The sequence below is a fragment of the Natrix helvetica genome (assembly GCF_964273705.1).
Source record: "Natrix helvetica genome assembly, chromosome: 16".
Taxonomy (NCBI): Eukaryota; Metazoa; Chordata; class Lepidosauria; order Squamata; family Natricidae; genus Natrix; species Natrix helvetica.
The window spans coordinates 11768927-11786817 of record NC_138563.1 but is presented as its reverse complement, the minus strand read 5'-3'; the positions used below and the strand labels follow the sequence as shown (position 1 = coordinate 11786817).

General features: G+C 50.8%; 1 protein-coding gene across 4 annotated transcripts in view; it reads right to left on the bottom strand.

Annotated features, from left to right (window-relative positions):
- Positions 1-1387: 1387 nt before the first annotated feature.
- Positions 1388-17891, bottom strand: part of PC (pyruvate carboxylase) — a 128176-nt gene continuing 111672 nt past the window's right edge. For all 4 annotated transcript variants that reach the window (XM_081967827.1, XM_081967825.1, XM_081967826.1 and 1 more), the window contains exons 12-22: positions 13178-13322; positions 12640-12729; positions 9620-9841; positions 7608-7764; positions 6962-7202; positions 6390-6639; positions 4917-5161; positions 4221-4400; positions 3623-3868; positions 2820-2960; positions 1388-2475 (exon numbers count right to left, since the gene is read on the bottom strand). In XM_081967827.1, coding sequence (XP_081823953.1) covers positions 2227-2475; positions 2820-2960; positions 3623-3868; positions 4221-4400; positions 4917-5161; positions 6390-6639; positions 6962-7202; positions 7608-7764; positions 9620-9841; positions 12640-12729; positions 13178-13322 — 2166 coding nt within the window. In that variant the 3' untranslated portion in view covers positions 1388-2226. The remainder of the gene's footprint in view (positions 2476-2819; positions 2961-3622; positions 3869-4220; positions 4401-4916; positions 5162-6389; positions 6640-6961; positions 7203-7607; positions 7765-9619; positions 9842-12639; positions 12730-13177; positions 13323-17891) is intronic.

The window sequence follows — 17891 nt, the reverse complement described above, 5'->3', positions numbered from 1 at the left end:
AGGTCACATCCCAGGATCCTGAAGGAACCAGCAGGGGTGATCATAGACCATTGAGAAGTCCTGGAGGAGCTTATCTTGAAAAAAACAGCAGGAGACAACAAAGGGCAGAGACCTATCCTGTACAAAATCTTCAAGCCACGTTTGACAGCTTGTTTGTCAGCGCTCTGATAGGAAGAATTGGTCACAAGAATCCAGCATGGGTTGGCTGCGGATCACTAACCTTCCTTTTTTTTTTTTTTGTCAGTAAAAATCCTAGGTTAGAAGATTCTCCTGCTCAGCCAAGCTCTCCTGCGCTCCTTAATAAAATGGCAAAAGGCAGACTAGACCGAAAGGCTCTCAAGTGGGCCTCAGAGGACCCTGTCCTGGGCTGGGGTCTTCCATACTTTCCCAATGACTCGCATGAGACATTTATCCAGTCTGCAGACGACACGAAGAGATTCTAGACAAGAAAGAGGAGATTCAGAAAGATCTGGGCAGGGCTGAGCAAGGGGCCGAAATGATCCCAGCAAGTCCCAGGAAGAATAGGCCCAGTTCTGCATTTGGACAGGAAACAGAAAGGCATAAAAACAGAAGCGGGGGGGGGGGGGAGAGGGGGAGCCTGGCTGGGCAGTGGCACCTGTGACTTTGGCCACCGAACAAAACGCTGCTGGAACTCTCAGAGACTCCGTTTGGGGAATCTGGCGTGATCCTGGCCCACGGACTCTTCACCTGGCCCAGGATCTCCCTCCCTCCCTCTTGCTGTGGCTCAGGGTAGCTGTGATGGTTGCCCAGTCCTGGCCACGCACTCCCTCCAGCAGCAGCCCTGCCTCTGCCTTCGCATTGCACAGAAACGAAGGGCGGCATTGGACTACCAGCCCAGCAAGGGATTTGCCCTGCAGTTGCTTGGTGCTGGCTCAGCTGAAACAGCGAGATGCCCTTGAGGAGTGTGTGTGAAAAATGGGGTTTTGTGTGGATGGGAGAGTGTTTGTAGCAACTAGAAAGAGGGTCAAGGAGACACTGGAAGCGAACAGATATTCTCAAACATTGAAAATAAATTGCAAACTTGTCTTTTACAGCCCTTCCCCCCCCCCCCAACTACTGAGTGCCTCTGATGGCCAAGCCCCACAGTCTCCGCCCTCCCTAGCCGTCCCTCCTGGCCTACAGTGGACACCCAGAGGGCCAAAGCGATCCAGGGTCTCCTTTGTTTCTGCTCTGCCCGTTGGATGGCTCCTTGTGATTTTGAACAGCTGCTGAACAAACGTTAAGCCGGGGGATCCTAGCCCTGTTCCTAATGTTTTCTGCTGCTCTTCTGACACAGTTTGTAAAAGGAAGCGCTCATGTAAATTAGCCGAGGCTGAAGGAGCGGAGGGAACGCGCGTCAAGGAAGGCAAAGAAGCATACAGAGCCATCGCATTTTATTTCATTTATTTCAAGGGCTTCCATTAAGAGTTTTGCCCTTGTTTTACCCAAGTAAAATCCATCCACAATTCTCAGGCCCAGCCCAGATGATCGGTCCAATAATCGGCAACCGGAAAATCATGATTTGGTTGCACTGCCCCCTCCTGTGGTGGAAGGAGGGACGGCAGCCCCTGCCCCCCCCCCCCCAAAGCAACCCTGGAGTCTCGGCTTAGCTGGCTTTTACATCACAGAGCGGCAGCCCAGGGTCTAAACCTGGGCACAGCCAACCTTCCTCGGTTTGGCAACTGAAATGGAAGGGATGAGGTGGATGGATGAAGGGAGGAAGCAGGGAGGGACCTCTCCCCCTCTGGGGGAAAAAAAGGCTTATATTGGGGCAAAAGTTATCCTCCAGAAAGGAAGGAGAAAGGAGGGAGGAGGCAGAAGAGAGGCAGCTGGAGAGGAAGAAACACGCCCCCCCCCCCACCTGCCTGGGACAGAAATGGTCCCCATCTGCTGCCAAACTGGCTCACAGCCTCCAGGAAAAGGGGGTGCGAGAGAGATGGGGGTGGGCAGCCACAGCAATTTCTTCACACTCGGCTCCTTTTCTCTCTGCCAGAAGGAGGAAGGCAACGACGAGTGCCATGATACTCGCGGAGGGGGTGGGGGTGGGGAGCAATGAGTCCCCTGCCCTCCTTAAGCCCAGCCCTGCCTGCTCCTCCCTTAGGAGGGGAGGGGAGGGAAAGGGAAAGGGGGGTCCAGTGATGAAAGCTGGGAAACTTGCTTTGAGGGCCTCTCGGCAGCCCTGCTCAGAAGCCGCCGCAGCTTTTGAGGTCCCTGGGACGGAGGTGGCTACTCAATCTCCAGGATCAGATCATCCCCTTCTAAGCTCATCTCAGGCTTGACATAAATTTTCTTGACCGTCCCTGACACGGGCGAGTTGACCACGGTCTCCATCTTCATGGCGCTCAAGACGCAGAGCGGGTGTCCCTTCTCAACCTGCCCGCCTTCCTTCACTTTGATGTCGATGACTTTCCCAGGCATGGGGGCCCCCACTTGGCCTTTGACGTCCTTGAGGGCTTTGGGGTGGAAGTGCATCTCCTGGCAAGGCAAGATTTAGCGTGTGAGGTGGGCGGAGGGCACCCTTGGCTTCCTTCCATTGCTTCCTGCCCAAGGCAGAGTGCCGGGGGGGGGGGGGGCTGGTGGAGACAGGGGAGGAAGTGGGGGGGGGGGTTTCCATTGGAAAGTAGGTGACAATAGTGGAACATGTTGTTGCTAATGGCATTAGGAATTAACCTAAATATCATTTATGAATAAAAGATGTATTTTAAATGCCGCTGATTTTAAAGAAGACTGATAACTCTGTAAAGCAAAATCCAATCTCTCGGGATTGAATTCCTTAAGATGCCAACCCTGCCCTGCCTCCCGCCTGCCTCTTTCGTTACCTTCATGGCCTTGGCATCCTTGACCAGGATGGAGCGCAGCTGCCCGTTCAGTTCGAAGAAGACTTCCCTCTGGCCAGCCCGGTTGAGGTCTCCCAGGGCTAAGGCCTTGATGTGCAGCGTCTTCCCCCGTTCCAGCTCCACCTGCGAGGGCACCAGGGAGGGAAGAGAGCAAGAGGTGGGTCCTTTGCCGCTTCTTTCCCACCCTCTGGCCCTTGCAATCTGTGCAACCCGGTCACCTGGCCCTGCTGCAGCTTCTGCGTCTCCTTCTGTACCCCCCCTCCCCCCCTTGTTTATCTCTACTGTATCCTCAACCGTGATATTAGAGAGCTTTGAAAAAGTGGATTCCCTCCTAGATCTGCCCCTGCTCTTTCGAGGGCTGTCACTTGTTATCTGAACTGATAATCCTATCCCACTGAAGAGGTTTCAATCTTTTTCGTTTTTTTAATAAGGAAATTGGTGGCATGAGCTACCAAGTGCAAATCCAGGAAAAATGGTACGGATGGAGGAATCACAGGAGCAGCGCACAACCAGGAGCAAGTTTGGGCTCCACCTAGCCCTAAGCGGCGTCCCCACAAGGAGGCCAGACCTGGATCTGTGGGGCAGCAGGCAAAGCCTCGTCAGTCACATGGGTGAGATGGGGTGGTGAGGGTTATATGCATTTAATGAAGGACTGAATAAAATGCCACGTTTGGGGCTCCTAGCGCAGACTAATCCCGCGCTGACCCCCCTTTGCTCATTCCTGGGGGGTCCAACTCCTGGCATTTTGACCCAGCTTTTGCTGCTTCCTGCGCTCTCCCTCTCACCTCAAACTCCTCGGCTATCTTGGGCCCCTCCAGGAAGAGCCGCGTATTGAGACATTCGACAGGCCCAAAGGAGGCTGTGAAGTCCTTGAAGTCACTGAAGACCTTGGGGTACATGGCAGCAGACAGGACGTCCTCTGGGGTGATCTCTTCATGCTTTTCGCACAATTCCTGCTCCAATTGTGTGAAGTCCAAAGGGGGAAGGGAGGCCCCGGGGCGGCCCTCCACGCGGGGCAGACCTTTCAGCACCTAAGAAAGGACAATGGGCTTTGAGGTGGAAGCCCCATAGAAGCAGCCCTATCCAAGGAAGGGCAAAGTCGGCATAATCTCTCTCTGCTCCCTCTGACTTGCCCGGCCTTCCACTCAACCCCCCAAAGCAGGAATCGAGGTGTGTGTGTGGGGGAGGGGTAGAGAATATCTGAAAGCCTCCGTTTTTTTAGGCTTCCACCATGCCAGAAGGGCCCCCCCAAAATGCAAAGAACAAACCCCTCATGCCAAATCCTTGGTATGAAGTTAAGAGAAGGCGGCTGTGGGTTTACTTCCCTCCCCACGATTTCTCTGGGCCCTGCTAGGTGGCAAGGCAGGGAGCGGAAGGGCCCACCTTGGAGCGGAAGGGCTCTGGGAAGCCCCCGTGGGGGATGCCGATGTAGCCTTGCAGGAACTCCACCACGGACTGGGGGAAGGAGAGCTCGTCTGCCTGAGCTTCCACGTCTTCCCGCGTCAGGTTGTTCTGAACCATGAACTGAGCCAGGTCCCCCACGATCTTCGAAGAGGGTGTCACCTGCGCAGGGCAGCAAAAGGGGGGGGGGGAACACACTGAGAGGAGCAGCACCAGCTGTCTCTCCCCAGAAGCAGCCAACAGCCATTGAGGCACAAAGCCAGGCCCTTCAGCAGGCAGGGTAAGGCCATCTTGTCCAGGACCGGGCTGCAGGTAGAGAATCCAATGGTCACAGCTGCTACTGCCTTTTCCTGGAACAAACTGTGTGCTCAGAAAAATTAGATAGGGCTCTGGCAAGCTTTGGCTTTACGTAAGAGTGTGCTTTGGCCACGAAAGCCCCTTTCTCAAGGGATGGCACACAGAACATGTGTCCGAGCCGCATGTGGCCTTTAGGGACCTTTGAACTAGAGACCGTCAACCCTTGAGGAGGCCTGGAGCCCTTTAGCCAGTGACGCCGCTAGCTAAACAGATAATTATGCAAAGACCTGGAATCTTTTTGAGAGTTTCTTTGCCCGCCCAGGTCTGTGATGCCCACCCTGCCCTCCTGGGAGGGGAGAGGACTGGGGTGGGCAGACTGACCTTGATGAGGTCGCCAAGCAGCTTGTTGGCCTCCACATAGGCTTTCTTCACCTCCTTGAACTTGTGACCCAGCCCCATGCTGTGGGCCTGGAAGTGCAGGTTGGTGTACTGGCCACCGGGGATCTCATTCTCGTAGACGTCTGCATTGCCAGATTTCATGGTGGCCGTGCAGTCGAAGGCCGCATAGAGGCCCCGAGCCACCTCCCAGTACTCACTGTAGTCAAAGACTTTCTCCATCTGGATGCCTGAGAGAAGGGAGGGGGGGGGAATCCTTCCCATCAGCCCAGAGCAGGGGGCAGCCCTGCCACCCACCTCTGAGCCCAGCTCCATTTCCAGGCGGGGTCAACCAGCTAACCAAATGAATAAACCTTCTTTCGAGGTTGAATACGGCCAGGTCTGAGTTAGTGTTGTGTTTTCAGAAACACAGCGCAGTGACCTTCAGGATTGCCCCTTTCCCCTTTCTCTAAGGAGCTGCAGGTGACAAAGGCTCCTCCTTGCCAGAGGGCGCCGGGGGCCGGTGCGCTCAGCTGGTGGTGCCTTGCTCTGGGACAAGGGACAGATTGGCCCAGCTGCAGAACCCTGTCCTGAATTGCCCCGGGGACCCTCGCTCTCTCTGCTCAACCCACCTCACAGGGTGGTTGTGGGGATAAAATAGGGGAGGGGGGGGCGATCTCTGATCTGACGTCTGGGGAGCCCCCCGATTCCCCAAGGGGAGCCAGTTCGCCAAAGGTCTGGAAGACATCCAGACAGTTCAGCAAACAGCCACGAAACTCCTCCGGGAAGAAATAACGTCCCTCTGGAAATAAACAAGTACAAGGAATAAAGCTTCCAGGACTGAGAGGGCCACCTGCAAGGAAACTCCTTGTGCCAGACAGGCATGGAGAAGAGCGGCTTCTCAAGAGGATCCTAGAGGCAGGAGGGGCCCCTGAGGCCATGAAGTCCAGCTCCCCCCTCCCCCAATCTTACTAAGTGTAGCCTTAATAGGAAGCCAGATGTTTGCTCCCCCCCCCCCCCCACTCACTTCTCAGAGCTCAAGGGCTGGTCTGGCTGGGTCCCGAACCTTCCAAGGGCAGGGAGAGCCTTGACTGGAATTCCCTGGCCAGAGGCCAATTATTTCTCTCTCTCTCTCTCTCTCTCTCTCTCTCTCTCACACACACACACACACACACACACACCCCTTCTTTCTGCTTCTGTTTTTATGGGCTCTTCTATAATTCTGATTTTAAAGGTTGGTGGAAGCTGCTGTGGCCAGTCACTTGGACTGACTGGCCGCAATTCCTTACATATATAGATTTCTTATTTCTTGGTGGAATTACGATTTTATAATTGCTTAAAGCAGCTCAAGGGCCTGGCATTTATTCTCCTGCTGCAACCCACAGGCCAGGCGGGAGGGGGCAAACTCCTGGCTGCAGACTGGCATGGGCTGCTCTTTGTCTGGGGCAGACGAGAACCCCTTCCGCTCCTGCTTCAGACCTGTGTCATGCTCTGTGCCACGGGTACAAGCCACCATCGCACCCATGCTCGGTTGGGAAGTCATGCCTGACATGGAATCCACCGCGACGTCAACAATGTCAGCCCCGGCAGCAGCACAAGCCAACATGGAAGCCACGCCAGCACCTGAAGTGTCATGGGTGTGAATGTGAAGCGGGACGTCAGGGAAGTGCTTGCGCAGTGCCCCCACAAGCATGGAGGAGGCTTGTGGCTTCAAGACTCCAGCCATGTCCTGCAAGAGAAAAGGGCAAAGGCTGCAGGTGAGGAGGAGGAGGAGGAGGAGGAGAGATGGAGGGAGGAGATGCAGCTGCAGATAAGACAGATCCCCTGAAGTCGAGGGATGGGCATCAGCTTTCCTTCTGGAGCCAGGCCAGGAGGAGGAGGAGGAGGAGGAGGACAACCGGCTCCCTCGGACTCTTTCAACTCCAAGCCCCTGGAAACCTCCTGGATGGAATGCCATGAGGAAGAATGGAAACGGGTGCCCCCCACCCCCTGGGGCAGGGGAGAGTGGAAGCATGCAGGCAAAGCCTTCCCCACCCTCCCTCCCTGCCTACCTTGATGGCCAAGATGTGAGTCCCGGCTTTGACCAGCTCCTCCGCAAGGCTAACGTAGTAATCCAAGGTGTACTTGGTCCGGCTGGGGTCAGCCACATCCCCTGTGTAGGAGATGGCAGCCTCCACCACGCCCCCGGCCTGCCCAGCTGCCTCCATCCCCAGCAGCATGTTAGGGAGGTAATTGAGGGAGTCAAAGACGCGGAAGATGTCCATCCCATTCTCTTTGGCCATCTGGCAGAACCTGCAATGGAGAGGAGTCCTGAGTCAAGGCCGGCCGGCTGTCCCTGTGTCAAACCCAGGCTCTGCTTCACGGCCTGCCTGGGAGGGAGGGAGGGAGGGAGGGAGGGAGGGGGCAGGCTAGCCAAAGGCAGATAAAGTCTAGCAAGGATGTCGGGTTAATGTGGAAAGCCACAATTGGGCTTTTCCTCCAAGGTGACTGAACTTCCAGGAGGGACCATAAAGGAACATAAAGGATTTAAACAAGCAAAAACAGAAGCTGAGCTTTTTGAGCATAAAATGTATAACTGCCAAAATAAACCTCAGAAAGGCAGGTTCTGAGAAAGACGAGAAGACTGGAAGGCAAGCGGGGCGTCCCCTTGTTCAAGCACCTGGAAACAGCCCAGGTGAAGCTGTAGGCACCACTTACTTGAAGACGGAGTTATCTGGGTAGTTGGTGTAGCCCACTGCATTCGCCCCTCTCAGCAGCATCTGGAATGGGACATTGGGGATGAGCTCTCGCAGCTCCTGCAGCCGGCGCCAGGGGCACTCGTACAGGAAGCGCATGGCAACATCAAAGGTGGCACCTGGAAGGGAGGGAGGGAGGGAGGGAGAAGAGCATCAGCAAGAAGTTTCCTGCACGCGTCTGAAGTCCTAGGGTTCCTTGGGAGCTTCCTCTCAGCTCCCTTGATTGTCAGAAAGGAAAATACGTAAGGGAACCCAGAGCGTGTTTTCTTTCCCAAAGGGCCCTCAGCTGGCACAGCAGCAAGTCCGAGGACGGGTCCTTGGTCAAAGTGGTCTGGCTCTGGCCTCAGTTGGAGCCATGGAGCCAAGTTCAACTCTCTTGTTCACCAGCACTGCCATCTTCACAGCAATATCCCTGCTTAAGGCCCTTAATCCCACGAGTTCTATACGCCACAGAGCCTCAGGCCTGTGGGAGCCAAACCTGTGGCCAAATTCAAGAGTCAACAGCCCACTCACTTCAAAACAGCCTCTGCTCAAGTGTTTCAGATGTATCACAGACCTGGGAAAAGAATCAGATCCCTCTGGAAAGGATCTGGATGAAGACAATCGGAGTTTGAAGTGAACATGCAAGGGAGTGAAGATGCAGCTTTAATGAGGATGAAGGGACCACATGTGGCTCATTATATAAGTAGGAATTTTGCTGCAATGAGGGCAGCATTTCCATCTGCCAATAGCTGGACTGGCAGCTTGTTCAAGGTGAGCCTCTCTCTCCTGGACAAAGGGGCCATCTGTTGGATGAAGTCGCTCAGAAGAGATCTGTTCCAAGTTAGGTCTGACTGTAAACGCCCCATGGAGTTGACTGCTTCGTCATCCGAGAAGAGGTGAACCTACTGGTCCTGAGGAACTGGAGAGGATCCTCAAAGTTGTAAGTGGAGTCACTTAAAAGATCCATGTTGCTTATGATTGTACGAAAACTATCCCAAGATGATGTGTGATAGGATCCATCTGGTAGTGATGCATTCTTGAGGGATGTACTCCTCAAGAAACAATGTTTATTTGGTCTCCAGCTGCCCATTTTAGGGAAGGTTGTTGAGAAGATGGTTGGTAGCCCTCTGGGGGTTGGAAGTGAGGAAATTAAGTTGTGGCAGTTCTCCTTTCTCCAAAAGCAGCTCCAGGCAGTTGGGAGCAGGCAAAAGGTCCGACATGGCGTTTCGGCACTGCTCTCACCCTCCCCATCCAATACTGCCTGACGTTGCTTGGTGAGGAATTAAGTACCATCAGAAAGATGGTCACACACAGCGATACATTCTAATAGTAGAGAACACATGTAGCTCAGGACTCAGGACTGGCTGAATGCCTCTCTGGCACCACATAATTCCCCCCCCTCCCCGGAAATGATTGACTGCTGTGTTTAAACCCTCACTGACCAATCAGGGAGGGTTTATTACTGCTTTTACCACCTATTTTTCCTGCTGTGCTGCAATACTCTCCTCCTCCCAGGCTTTGATTAGATAAAATGGGGCCCTTTATTCTGCTGACTGGGCTTGGGAATTGTAACGTTTGGGTTAGGGTTAGGGTTAGGGCAAGGTAACAAAAAGCCAAATCCTCACTTAAATATCCATTTTATGCCATTCTTAAGCTCTTTGGGTAATTTTGTTATTTTATTTACTCTTCTGATTTGCTGTTTTTGACCATTTGTAATACTAAGTTTGCTATGTCTTCCTTCAGGTTCACAGTTCTACTACTTGCCTATGGTGATTATTTGCAGGCAGGGTAAACCTGTCCCTTTATTTCAGGCCTGAGTTGCTAGCTTCATCGTGAGCCCTTGGTTGCAAAAGTCCACTCAGAACTCACTGGGCAGCCCCATCTCAGCCAGGCCATCAACCTGGCAGCCAGAAACTTTCTCACAAGCTTCCTCATAGGAGCTCTCAGACTTCCTGGGGGGGGGGACGGGGGGACCCCAGCGCTCTCTCTCACCTCCCCAGTTCTCGATGCTGAAGAGCCTACTGAAGTTATGAGCTACGAAGGGGGCAATCTTCTTCAGGTCGTGGGTGCGAACGCGAGTGGCCAGCAGCGACTGGTGAGCATCTCGGAAGGTGGTATCCATTAAAAGCAGGCCCTGGTGCTGGCGAATGGCCTTGGCGAAGCCCGCAGGGCCCTCTCTGAGAAGGACATCCCGGAAGCCGTCGGGGGGCTGACCTGTTGCAGAAAAAGGATTGTATTATATGCAAAGCACAGAAAGCGGTGATGAAAATCTCACTCCTTCCCCAGGGAGCCCAGGGGACTCTTATCTAAGGATTTCTAAACTGGCAAACGAACAGCTCTCCCCTTCTCTCGGGCCGCTGTACAATTCAAGAGCCCACGTCCTGAACACTGCAGAGTCTGTTGCAGACAACACACCAAAGAGCCTGGGGGCCTCCAGGAGAGACTCTCGGGCTCTCACGAAACAGCAGTTTTTGCCCCCGCAGGGACCTTCCTCAGATGCCCTGGGGCTGCAGGCAGAAGTGCCCACCATTCCAATTAGGATCAGCAGCCAATTGCAAAATGGCTAATTAAAGGTTAACCAAACCTCTGTTGCTTGGTTGGTGGGCTGAGAAGGGCTCATCCCCATGTAGAAGGGCCCCCTCCCCAGAAAAAAGTATTCCACAGAACAAGAAAAGAAGCAGAATTTCTCCTAAAGGGGAGGAGGAGAAAAATCTCCTAAAAAAAGGCAGAAAGGAGCCCCCGTCTTTCCCCCACTAAAACACCCTGCAGGCAAAGTTTAAGGAAACGAAGTTTCATTCATAAAATAATGCGCACATTGTAAAACCGGATTTGGCTAAGCAGAAGAGACCAAGGACTGAAATCGAGGTCAAATTAGGAAAACCAAACACTTAGGATTTACGTTTCCCCTTTTCCTTTAGGGCCAGTCGTGACTCCCCTTGCCACAAAAGACAATCTCACAACGACATTTGAAATACTATATCAAATCTAAGGAGCAGAGAAGAAACACATTTTTCATATAAATACCAACACAGAACCCAGAAACACATAAAAACTCACTAACTCACAACCCCAATTTGCCAGCTGCCCCCAAAATCCATGCTGTGGTCACTGTTGTTCCTGGGCAATAAGCAGAAACCTCCTCTGCAACTGGAAACACAGCGAAGGACTGGCCCGCAGCAGTGCCTCTGCCAGCAAAAAGGGAGCACGGGAGGCCCGCATGCCACACTCCCAGGCTCCATTTTCGGCTGTGAAGGCTCCTGCAGCCCTCTGCCAGCAAAAACGGAGCTCAGAGGGGTCACATGCAGCCATCACATATGAAAATGGGGCCAGGCGGGCCGCACACAGCTTCCTAGAGCTCCTTTTTCGTTGGCAGAGGGCTAGCAAAACAAATTAAAAGCAAAACAATACGAAAGGAGAAATGTTCCCCCTTTTGCATTTGAGCATCCAAGAAGGGACAGGAAAGGAGAAAGGGAAAGAGGAAAGAGAAAGAAAAGGAAGGAAGGATGGGAAGAGCAAGGGAGGAAAAAGAAGGAAAGAGGAGAAGAAAGAATGAGAAGGAAAAGGGAAGAAAAAAGAAGAAAAGGAAGGAAGGTTTAGCATGGGGCCACAAGCAGCCCTGCTGCCCTTTTGCCATCCCCTTGTCTCCTCCTCCTGACCTTTCCTGGTGGTCTCCCATCCTATCTCTGAAGATGCTTTGATGCAAAGTCGGGTCTCCTTGCGTGGAGACGGATGGCACGCCCCTGGGGAAGCAGGGCTGGGGTGGGCTGGGGGGGTCCCAGTGTCCTGGGAGCTCGAGGGCCAGGCTGGGCACTTGCCCTCTGCTGCCTAGGCCTCTGGACAGCCTGCCCTGCCACTTGACGGTCCTCTGCATGGCCTGAGAGGGATGGCGAGGCTCCTCTGGACACTTTGGTGCTCTCCCTGGTGTCACCTTCCTCTGATGGAGACAATGGATCCCCCCAGCGTCACCTGGGCCACCACAGAGCCCCCCCCCTGGCACGAGTGACGTCAAGCTGGCCACGCCCACCCCGGCCCCTTCGAGGTCAAACACAACCCTGATGTGGCCCTCAATGAAATAGAGTTTGACACCCCTGCCTTACACCATCCCTGGAAAGGAATATAAATTAGATTTATTCAACCAAATTTAAAATAGGGATGTTATTATCTCCAGTAAAGTTTAATGGACTTTTGCTGAGCAGGAGTGAACCATAAGGCTCCTTAGATTCATTTAAGATAAGAGACAAGATATGAGAAGAGATATTTGTTGCATTTTAAGAGAAAGTAATAACTTACTAAAGTTGTTTATCCTGTTATTAAGGAAGAAATCATTTTTATATATTTTCTTTTTCTTTAGTATATTCTTATTTTTCTTTTTTCCTTCTTTTCTGCATTATTTTTCTTGATATTACTTCATTTTTAGTATCTTTTAGTTTTTATCTTTTTATTGTAATATTTAATAAAATTGCTATTTTAAAAAAAAACAAGGGCTGAGCATATGGGGCATAAATCTTTTCTTCCTCTGGAGGATTTGAGCAAACCCTGGGAACGATCGGATGCCCCAGAGCAGATGAGATGGGGCAAGGGGGCTCCTTCCTCTCCAGGGAAGGCGGGGGAGGGAGGGGAGAGGAGGGAGGGAGGGGAGGGACTAGGTTCCTTGATCGAGCTAATTCTCTCTCCTACTTTTCCTTCCAGCCCCTTGTTTTTAGCCCTATTCCTGTACATTGGAATGGAGGCTGCAGAGAGTCGCAGGAGACTTGGGTAGTTTATGAGTCCCACCAGGTCAGCAAGCAATTGACCATCCTTGGCCGTAAATGGTCCCCGGGATCCCAAGTGCTCCTGTGACTCAGGGCAGCAGCAGCAGCAGCAGCAGCCGCCGCCACCGCCATTTCCTGAAGGCCAGCGTTAGTCAATCATGGCGGTCCAGCCGAGCGTTTCCTTTGCTGCAGCCAGATGTCTTGGGGGAGGCTTCCCCCAGTTCTTCTGGAAAACGAAGAGGGCTTCTGGGAGCAACTCACCTAAGGGAACCGCAGGGACGATCGGATCAATGGGCGAAGGTTGGGCTTTCACAGGGATGGGCGTGGTGGGGCCATTTACCATGACGTGTCCTGGAAAGGAAGAGGAGGAGAAGTCAACGGAGGGGACTGCCTGCAGATGCCCCTGGCTGCTCACAGCAGGAGAGAAAGGCTTTGCCCGTCCCCTAACTTGGTTCTGAACTTCCGTTTCTAAGAAGTAACCCCGAGATGATTCAAATTCATGCGGCTTCCCTTCTCCTTTCCTGCCCAGTCAAGACCCAATGTGTGAAGCCACCGAGGACCCAAAGCAAGCTGAGCTGGGACCTCTGCCTCTCCAGGGGGAGGGTGTGGATCGGAACAAGGGTTCAAGTGACAGGAAGCAGATTCTGGTTAAATGGGGGAGAGAGATTCTTAATAGTGACAGCAGTGACGGTGGATCCCCCTCTGCTGGATGCAGCCATTGGTCACGAAGGACTTGGGTTCCTTCCCTGATCATTGTGGGTGGGATGCAGTCTTTTTGATGGCAGGATTCTAAACCTACCCAGGTAGTGGAGCAGCTTCTGAGCTCTGTTCTGGCCAGGCCGCAGATGGAAGAGGTCTGGGTTTTCATCAATGAACTGGGTGTCCACAGTGCCATGGAGAAACTGATCATTACTGAGCACGTTCTGCAGGAAAGGGATGTTGGTCTGAAAGGGAAGGGAGAGCAGAAGGAGGGGATGCTGAGGAGAGGCACTACGGATGGCTCCGTTTCTGCATCCCTCCACTGCACAAGGAGGCTCTTCGGAACTGAACTGGCTCTTCTCGGACTTTGGCTGGATAACCTGGAGATGCCTGTTGCTGGATGAGACTGGAAGCCCGACTCACCTTTTCCGCTCAAAGCCAGCTAATTCCCCCAAGCGATGGCAGCAGGCCCAGCACCTGGCCCAGAGGGGCAGAGCCACTGATTATGGCTCTTCTGAGTACCTGTGGGCTGCCCCCATAATAGCTGCTAGAGCAGACTTCTCTTCCTCCATGAATTATGTTTCTGTGCAATAATTAATAGCAGATGGGAGGAGGGCCAGGCATCCGGGGTCAAAAGAGACGGAATCTTGTCTCGGGGGGGGCTACAAAAGGAGGGAGGGAGCGGCAGCCATGTGAAGCTGGCACCGAAGGGCTAATAGGGAGCCTGATCCTCTTCACAGCCAGCCACACGCAGGGCAGGGAAGCAGCTGCCCTTGGCAGCCCTTGGCTTCTTGCAGCGGAAATCCAGAGGGAAGCCCAAAGGAAGCTCCACTGAGCTGCCAGTCCCGAAAGCTTCTTCTCCCGTCACTTCTCCACTTGGATTGGTCTAACTCGGATACCGGCATCCACCGATTGCTTTAAAACAGATGGGGCTGAAATAAGCAAATACCCTAAACAATCTAGGAACCACTTCGTTTGAAACCCTGCAGTGGCGTGTCCTGCCTTGGGTGGTGGAAAGGATATGCTTGTGAGCTAAGTTATGATCTGGAGGAATATTTGTCAATACAAAGTTCAGAGAAGCCTCCGCGTTCGTTCCAGCTTCCTTTGGGGATTCAGGGGATTTCACCCCACATGCTCCATTGGCTCCATTGTCAAAAACAGAAAGGGAGCCCCAAGCTACACTCTACAAATCTCTTGTGTGGCCCCGTCTTCAAGCCAATACGCTTCCAATTCCTAAGACAATTCCAATTTCAGATAATTGTATCAACTTTTAACAGAGCGACTTTTTCTGCTAAATTTAAAGGGGCCAAAACTAGTAGAACAATGAGCCTTAGAATTGACAATGAAGGTATACACAGGGCAGAGAGCTTCTGCCTTTCAGGATCAACCATCCACAAGAAAGGCAGAGGCAGTCAAGAAACAGGCCACAGGTGACGGGCCTTGGGCAGAGCAACCCCTTGTGATTCAGTGACTGTGCTACTTCTAGTCCCACAAAGATCAGAACGAGGCAAGACGGGGGATTCCACGCAACACTCTATGGCAATGAAAGGGGGACTTTGAAGAAGCAGGTTATGAAGAGCGTTAATATCAGAACTTTGATGTTTTGAATTCTGATTTTGGAAAAGACCCCTGAGAATATTGTGGACAGCCAAGAAAACAAACCAATGGATCACTGAACAAATCAGACCACTTGAGGCACAAATGGCCGGATCGTATGATCTTCTTTGGACATGTAACCAGCTCTCTGCAGAAGGGTCTATTGCTGGGAAAGTGGAAGAAGAGAGGAAAAGAAGACAACCCATAGCGGACGGGACACACTCGGGCACAGTGGCAACGGGGGCTCTGCCAAAAGGCCTGAAAGACCAGGGATCATCACGGGAACAATAGATTGGTTTCTGTTGTTGCTGAGGGTCAACAATGGAATGATGGGACGTAAGCAATCAATCCATCGCTTCTTTTGCATCAAACGTTCCTATGCCGGGGAGCAGGTAGGACGGTCCAAATAGACGCTGTACGGTCTATTTGGACCTAAACCGTCCCGAAGAGATGGTGACAGGGAAGAGATCTCAGGGACATTGCAAAGTCCCTGATTGATCCAAGAGAATATCTTCTTGCCGGCGACAAAAAGCACAGCCTCAAGCTGCTGAAGTCGGGACAGGTCTGCAACAGGAGGAAAATCAGAAAGAGAAAGTGTGTCCATCTGGTGAGGAAATCTTATTTTTATAAAAGACTGCCCAAAAAAGATTGAAGTTAAATTAAACTGATAAAGAAAAGGAAATAAGCAGCGAAATTAAACATTGTTGGACAGTGTGTTATCTTTTTTTATTTTATTTTTTTCTATCGATGGAAGTTTTGTGAACGTTTTTTACTTTTGGATTTTCTTCTGTTTCTTTTTTTTACCTATGGACTAAATCTTTTTCTTTATTCCTACAATACTGGCTGGGATGGATTCTTTCTTTTTATTTTATTTCATTTAAGAACTTTGTTTCTTCTAAGCCTGAAACATAAAGAAGATATAAAAGGAATATAAAGAGGGTAGTAATCTTAGAGGTTACACTGCCACTTGGAGGTTGGTTAAGACTTGGAAACATTGCTTTTTCTTTTTCCCCTTTGATCATTTTGACCTTGCACTTCAAGGGCATCAGCTTGTTTATAGAGAAGAGCATGGGTTGTTTACGCAGGTGCTCTCTGGATGCTTGTTGATAGCTGGAAAGAAGTGAAAACAAATATTTGTTTTTAAACTAGAGTGGCAATGTTTACTAATTGGAAGGAAGGCACGACTTCAAAAAGAAACCATAGCATTACAACAGATTATATTTGGAATTCAAAAATTATTAGAAACAACAGAGAGAATTGAGAAGAGATATGAAAATATTGAAAATATAAATTGTAATGTGATAAAACCTTATGGAAAAATGGAAGATATTCAGCAAATGGAAAAAGTGGAGGCTAGAGTCCTAAAAATCCAAGGGAAAAATGAACAAAGAGGCAAGATAAGCATGGATATTGACAGTGAACTGAATGTGGTTGGAGATGGAAAGAGTGGAACAAGGAAAGGGAAGATAGATGGAAAGATGCTTTACTACAGATTTCAAGGTATAGAAGAAGAAAAAAGAGAAGAATTGATGGACTTAAGGAGAGAAACTTTGACAAAAACACTACTGATAACCAAAGATAAGCTGATTAAAGAAACTGATGGAGGGTTTCGAGATCTTGTTTTTTTGTTTGTTTGTTTATTTGGATTTATATGCCGCCCTTCTCCAGAAGGACTCAGGGCGGCGTACAACATTAAAAAAACACACATCCCAACAGTTAAAAAATTTTTTTAAATCCATATCCAAAAAAACAAACCGAATTTAAAAGACAATACATTTAAAATAAGTTAAAATTAACAGGCCAGGCCGGCTTGCTGGATATCTTACAAGATATGTAACAAGCAACAAGTTGCGAAGAGAAGTCCAAACAAATTTGATTAAGGAAATAGCCAGAAGCTCAATTCCACAAATGGCAGAAGAAATAGGACTACACCATTACTGGAAAGATACAGGTTGAGATATGAAAATTAATAATAAAAGACTAGTTAAATTTAGTTAAAATTAGAGCCTTATGTTAAAAATGTAGTGATAATGATAAAGTTAGGTAAATAATTGATAATGATAATAATGTATACATATGTATTGGTTTGATAAGATGAAATTTGATATAAATTTTAAATGGTAAAAAAGGGGGAAAAGTAAGTTAAACATAGTCAAACTATCGTTAAATAATTGACTGATAATGATACTAATGTAATAATTTGTATTTACATGATAAAAGGGAAATTGGATATAAATTGTAAACAATGATTAAGAAAAGAGGTCTAAACCACCCCAACGAGGCTGTCGAAGTGATGTCCCGGTGTTTGGAAGCCGTCGGGGTCTGGATGGGGGACAACAGACTCAAACTCAACCCCTCCAAGACTGAGTGGCTGTGGCTACCGGCACCCCGGTTCAGCCAGCTAACTCCATCGCTGGCCATAGGGGGTGAACAACTCCCCCCTGTGGAGCGGGCGCGCAATTTGGGCGTCCTCCTAGATGCCCGGCTGTCTATGGATGACCATGTGGCAGCCGTGGCAAGGGGGGCGTTCCACCAGGTTCGCCTGGTGCGTCAATTGCGCCCCCTACTGGACCGGGATGCCCTACGCACGGTCACTCATGCGCTGGTGACGTCTCGCCTGGACTACTGCAATGCCCTCTACATGGGGCTTCCCTTGGGACGCATCCGAAGACTACAGCTAGTTCAGAACGCAGCCGCGCGGGTGATTATGGGGAGCTCAAGATACTCCCATGTGACACCTCTCCTGCGCGAGCTGCACTGGCTACCTGTGGTTTTTCGGGTGCGTTTCAAGGTATTGATTACCATCTTTAAAGCGCTCCATGGCACAGGACCCAGTTACCTGCAGGATCGTATCCTCCAGCACACATCCCTACGACCAATCCGCTCTCACAGGGAGGGACTACTACTGGTGCCGTCCACTAGGCAGTGCCAGCGGGCGACGCCTAGGGGTAGGACCTTCTCTGTGATGGGCCCAACCCTCTGGAATGACCTCCCCCCCGACATTAGAACTACCACTGACTTCCGTTCCTTCCGTCAAAAATTAAAGACTCACCTGTTTCGATTAGCTGGCCTGGCACATTCTTAGTTTTTACCTCCCGATGGATATATTTTAATGGGTAATTTTGGGTAATATTTTAACTCTTGGGTTATTAGAGTTTTTAATGTACTATATTTATTATTCTATATACAGTCTTGCAACCTCCTCCACCTACGTATTT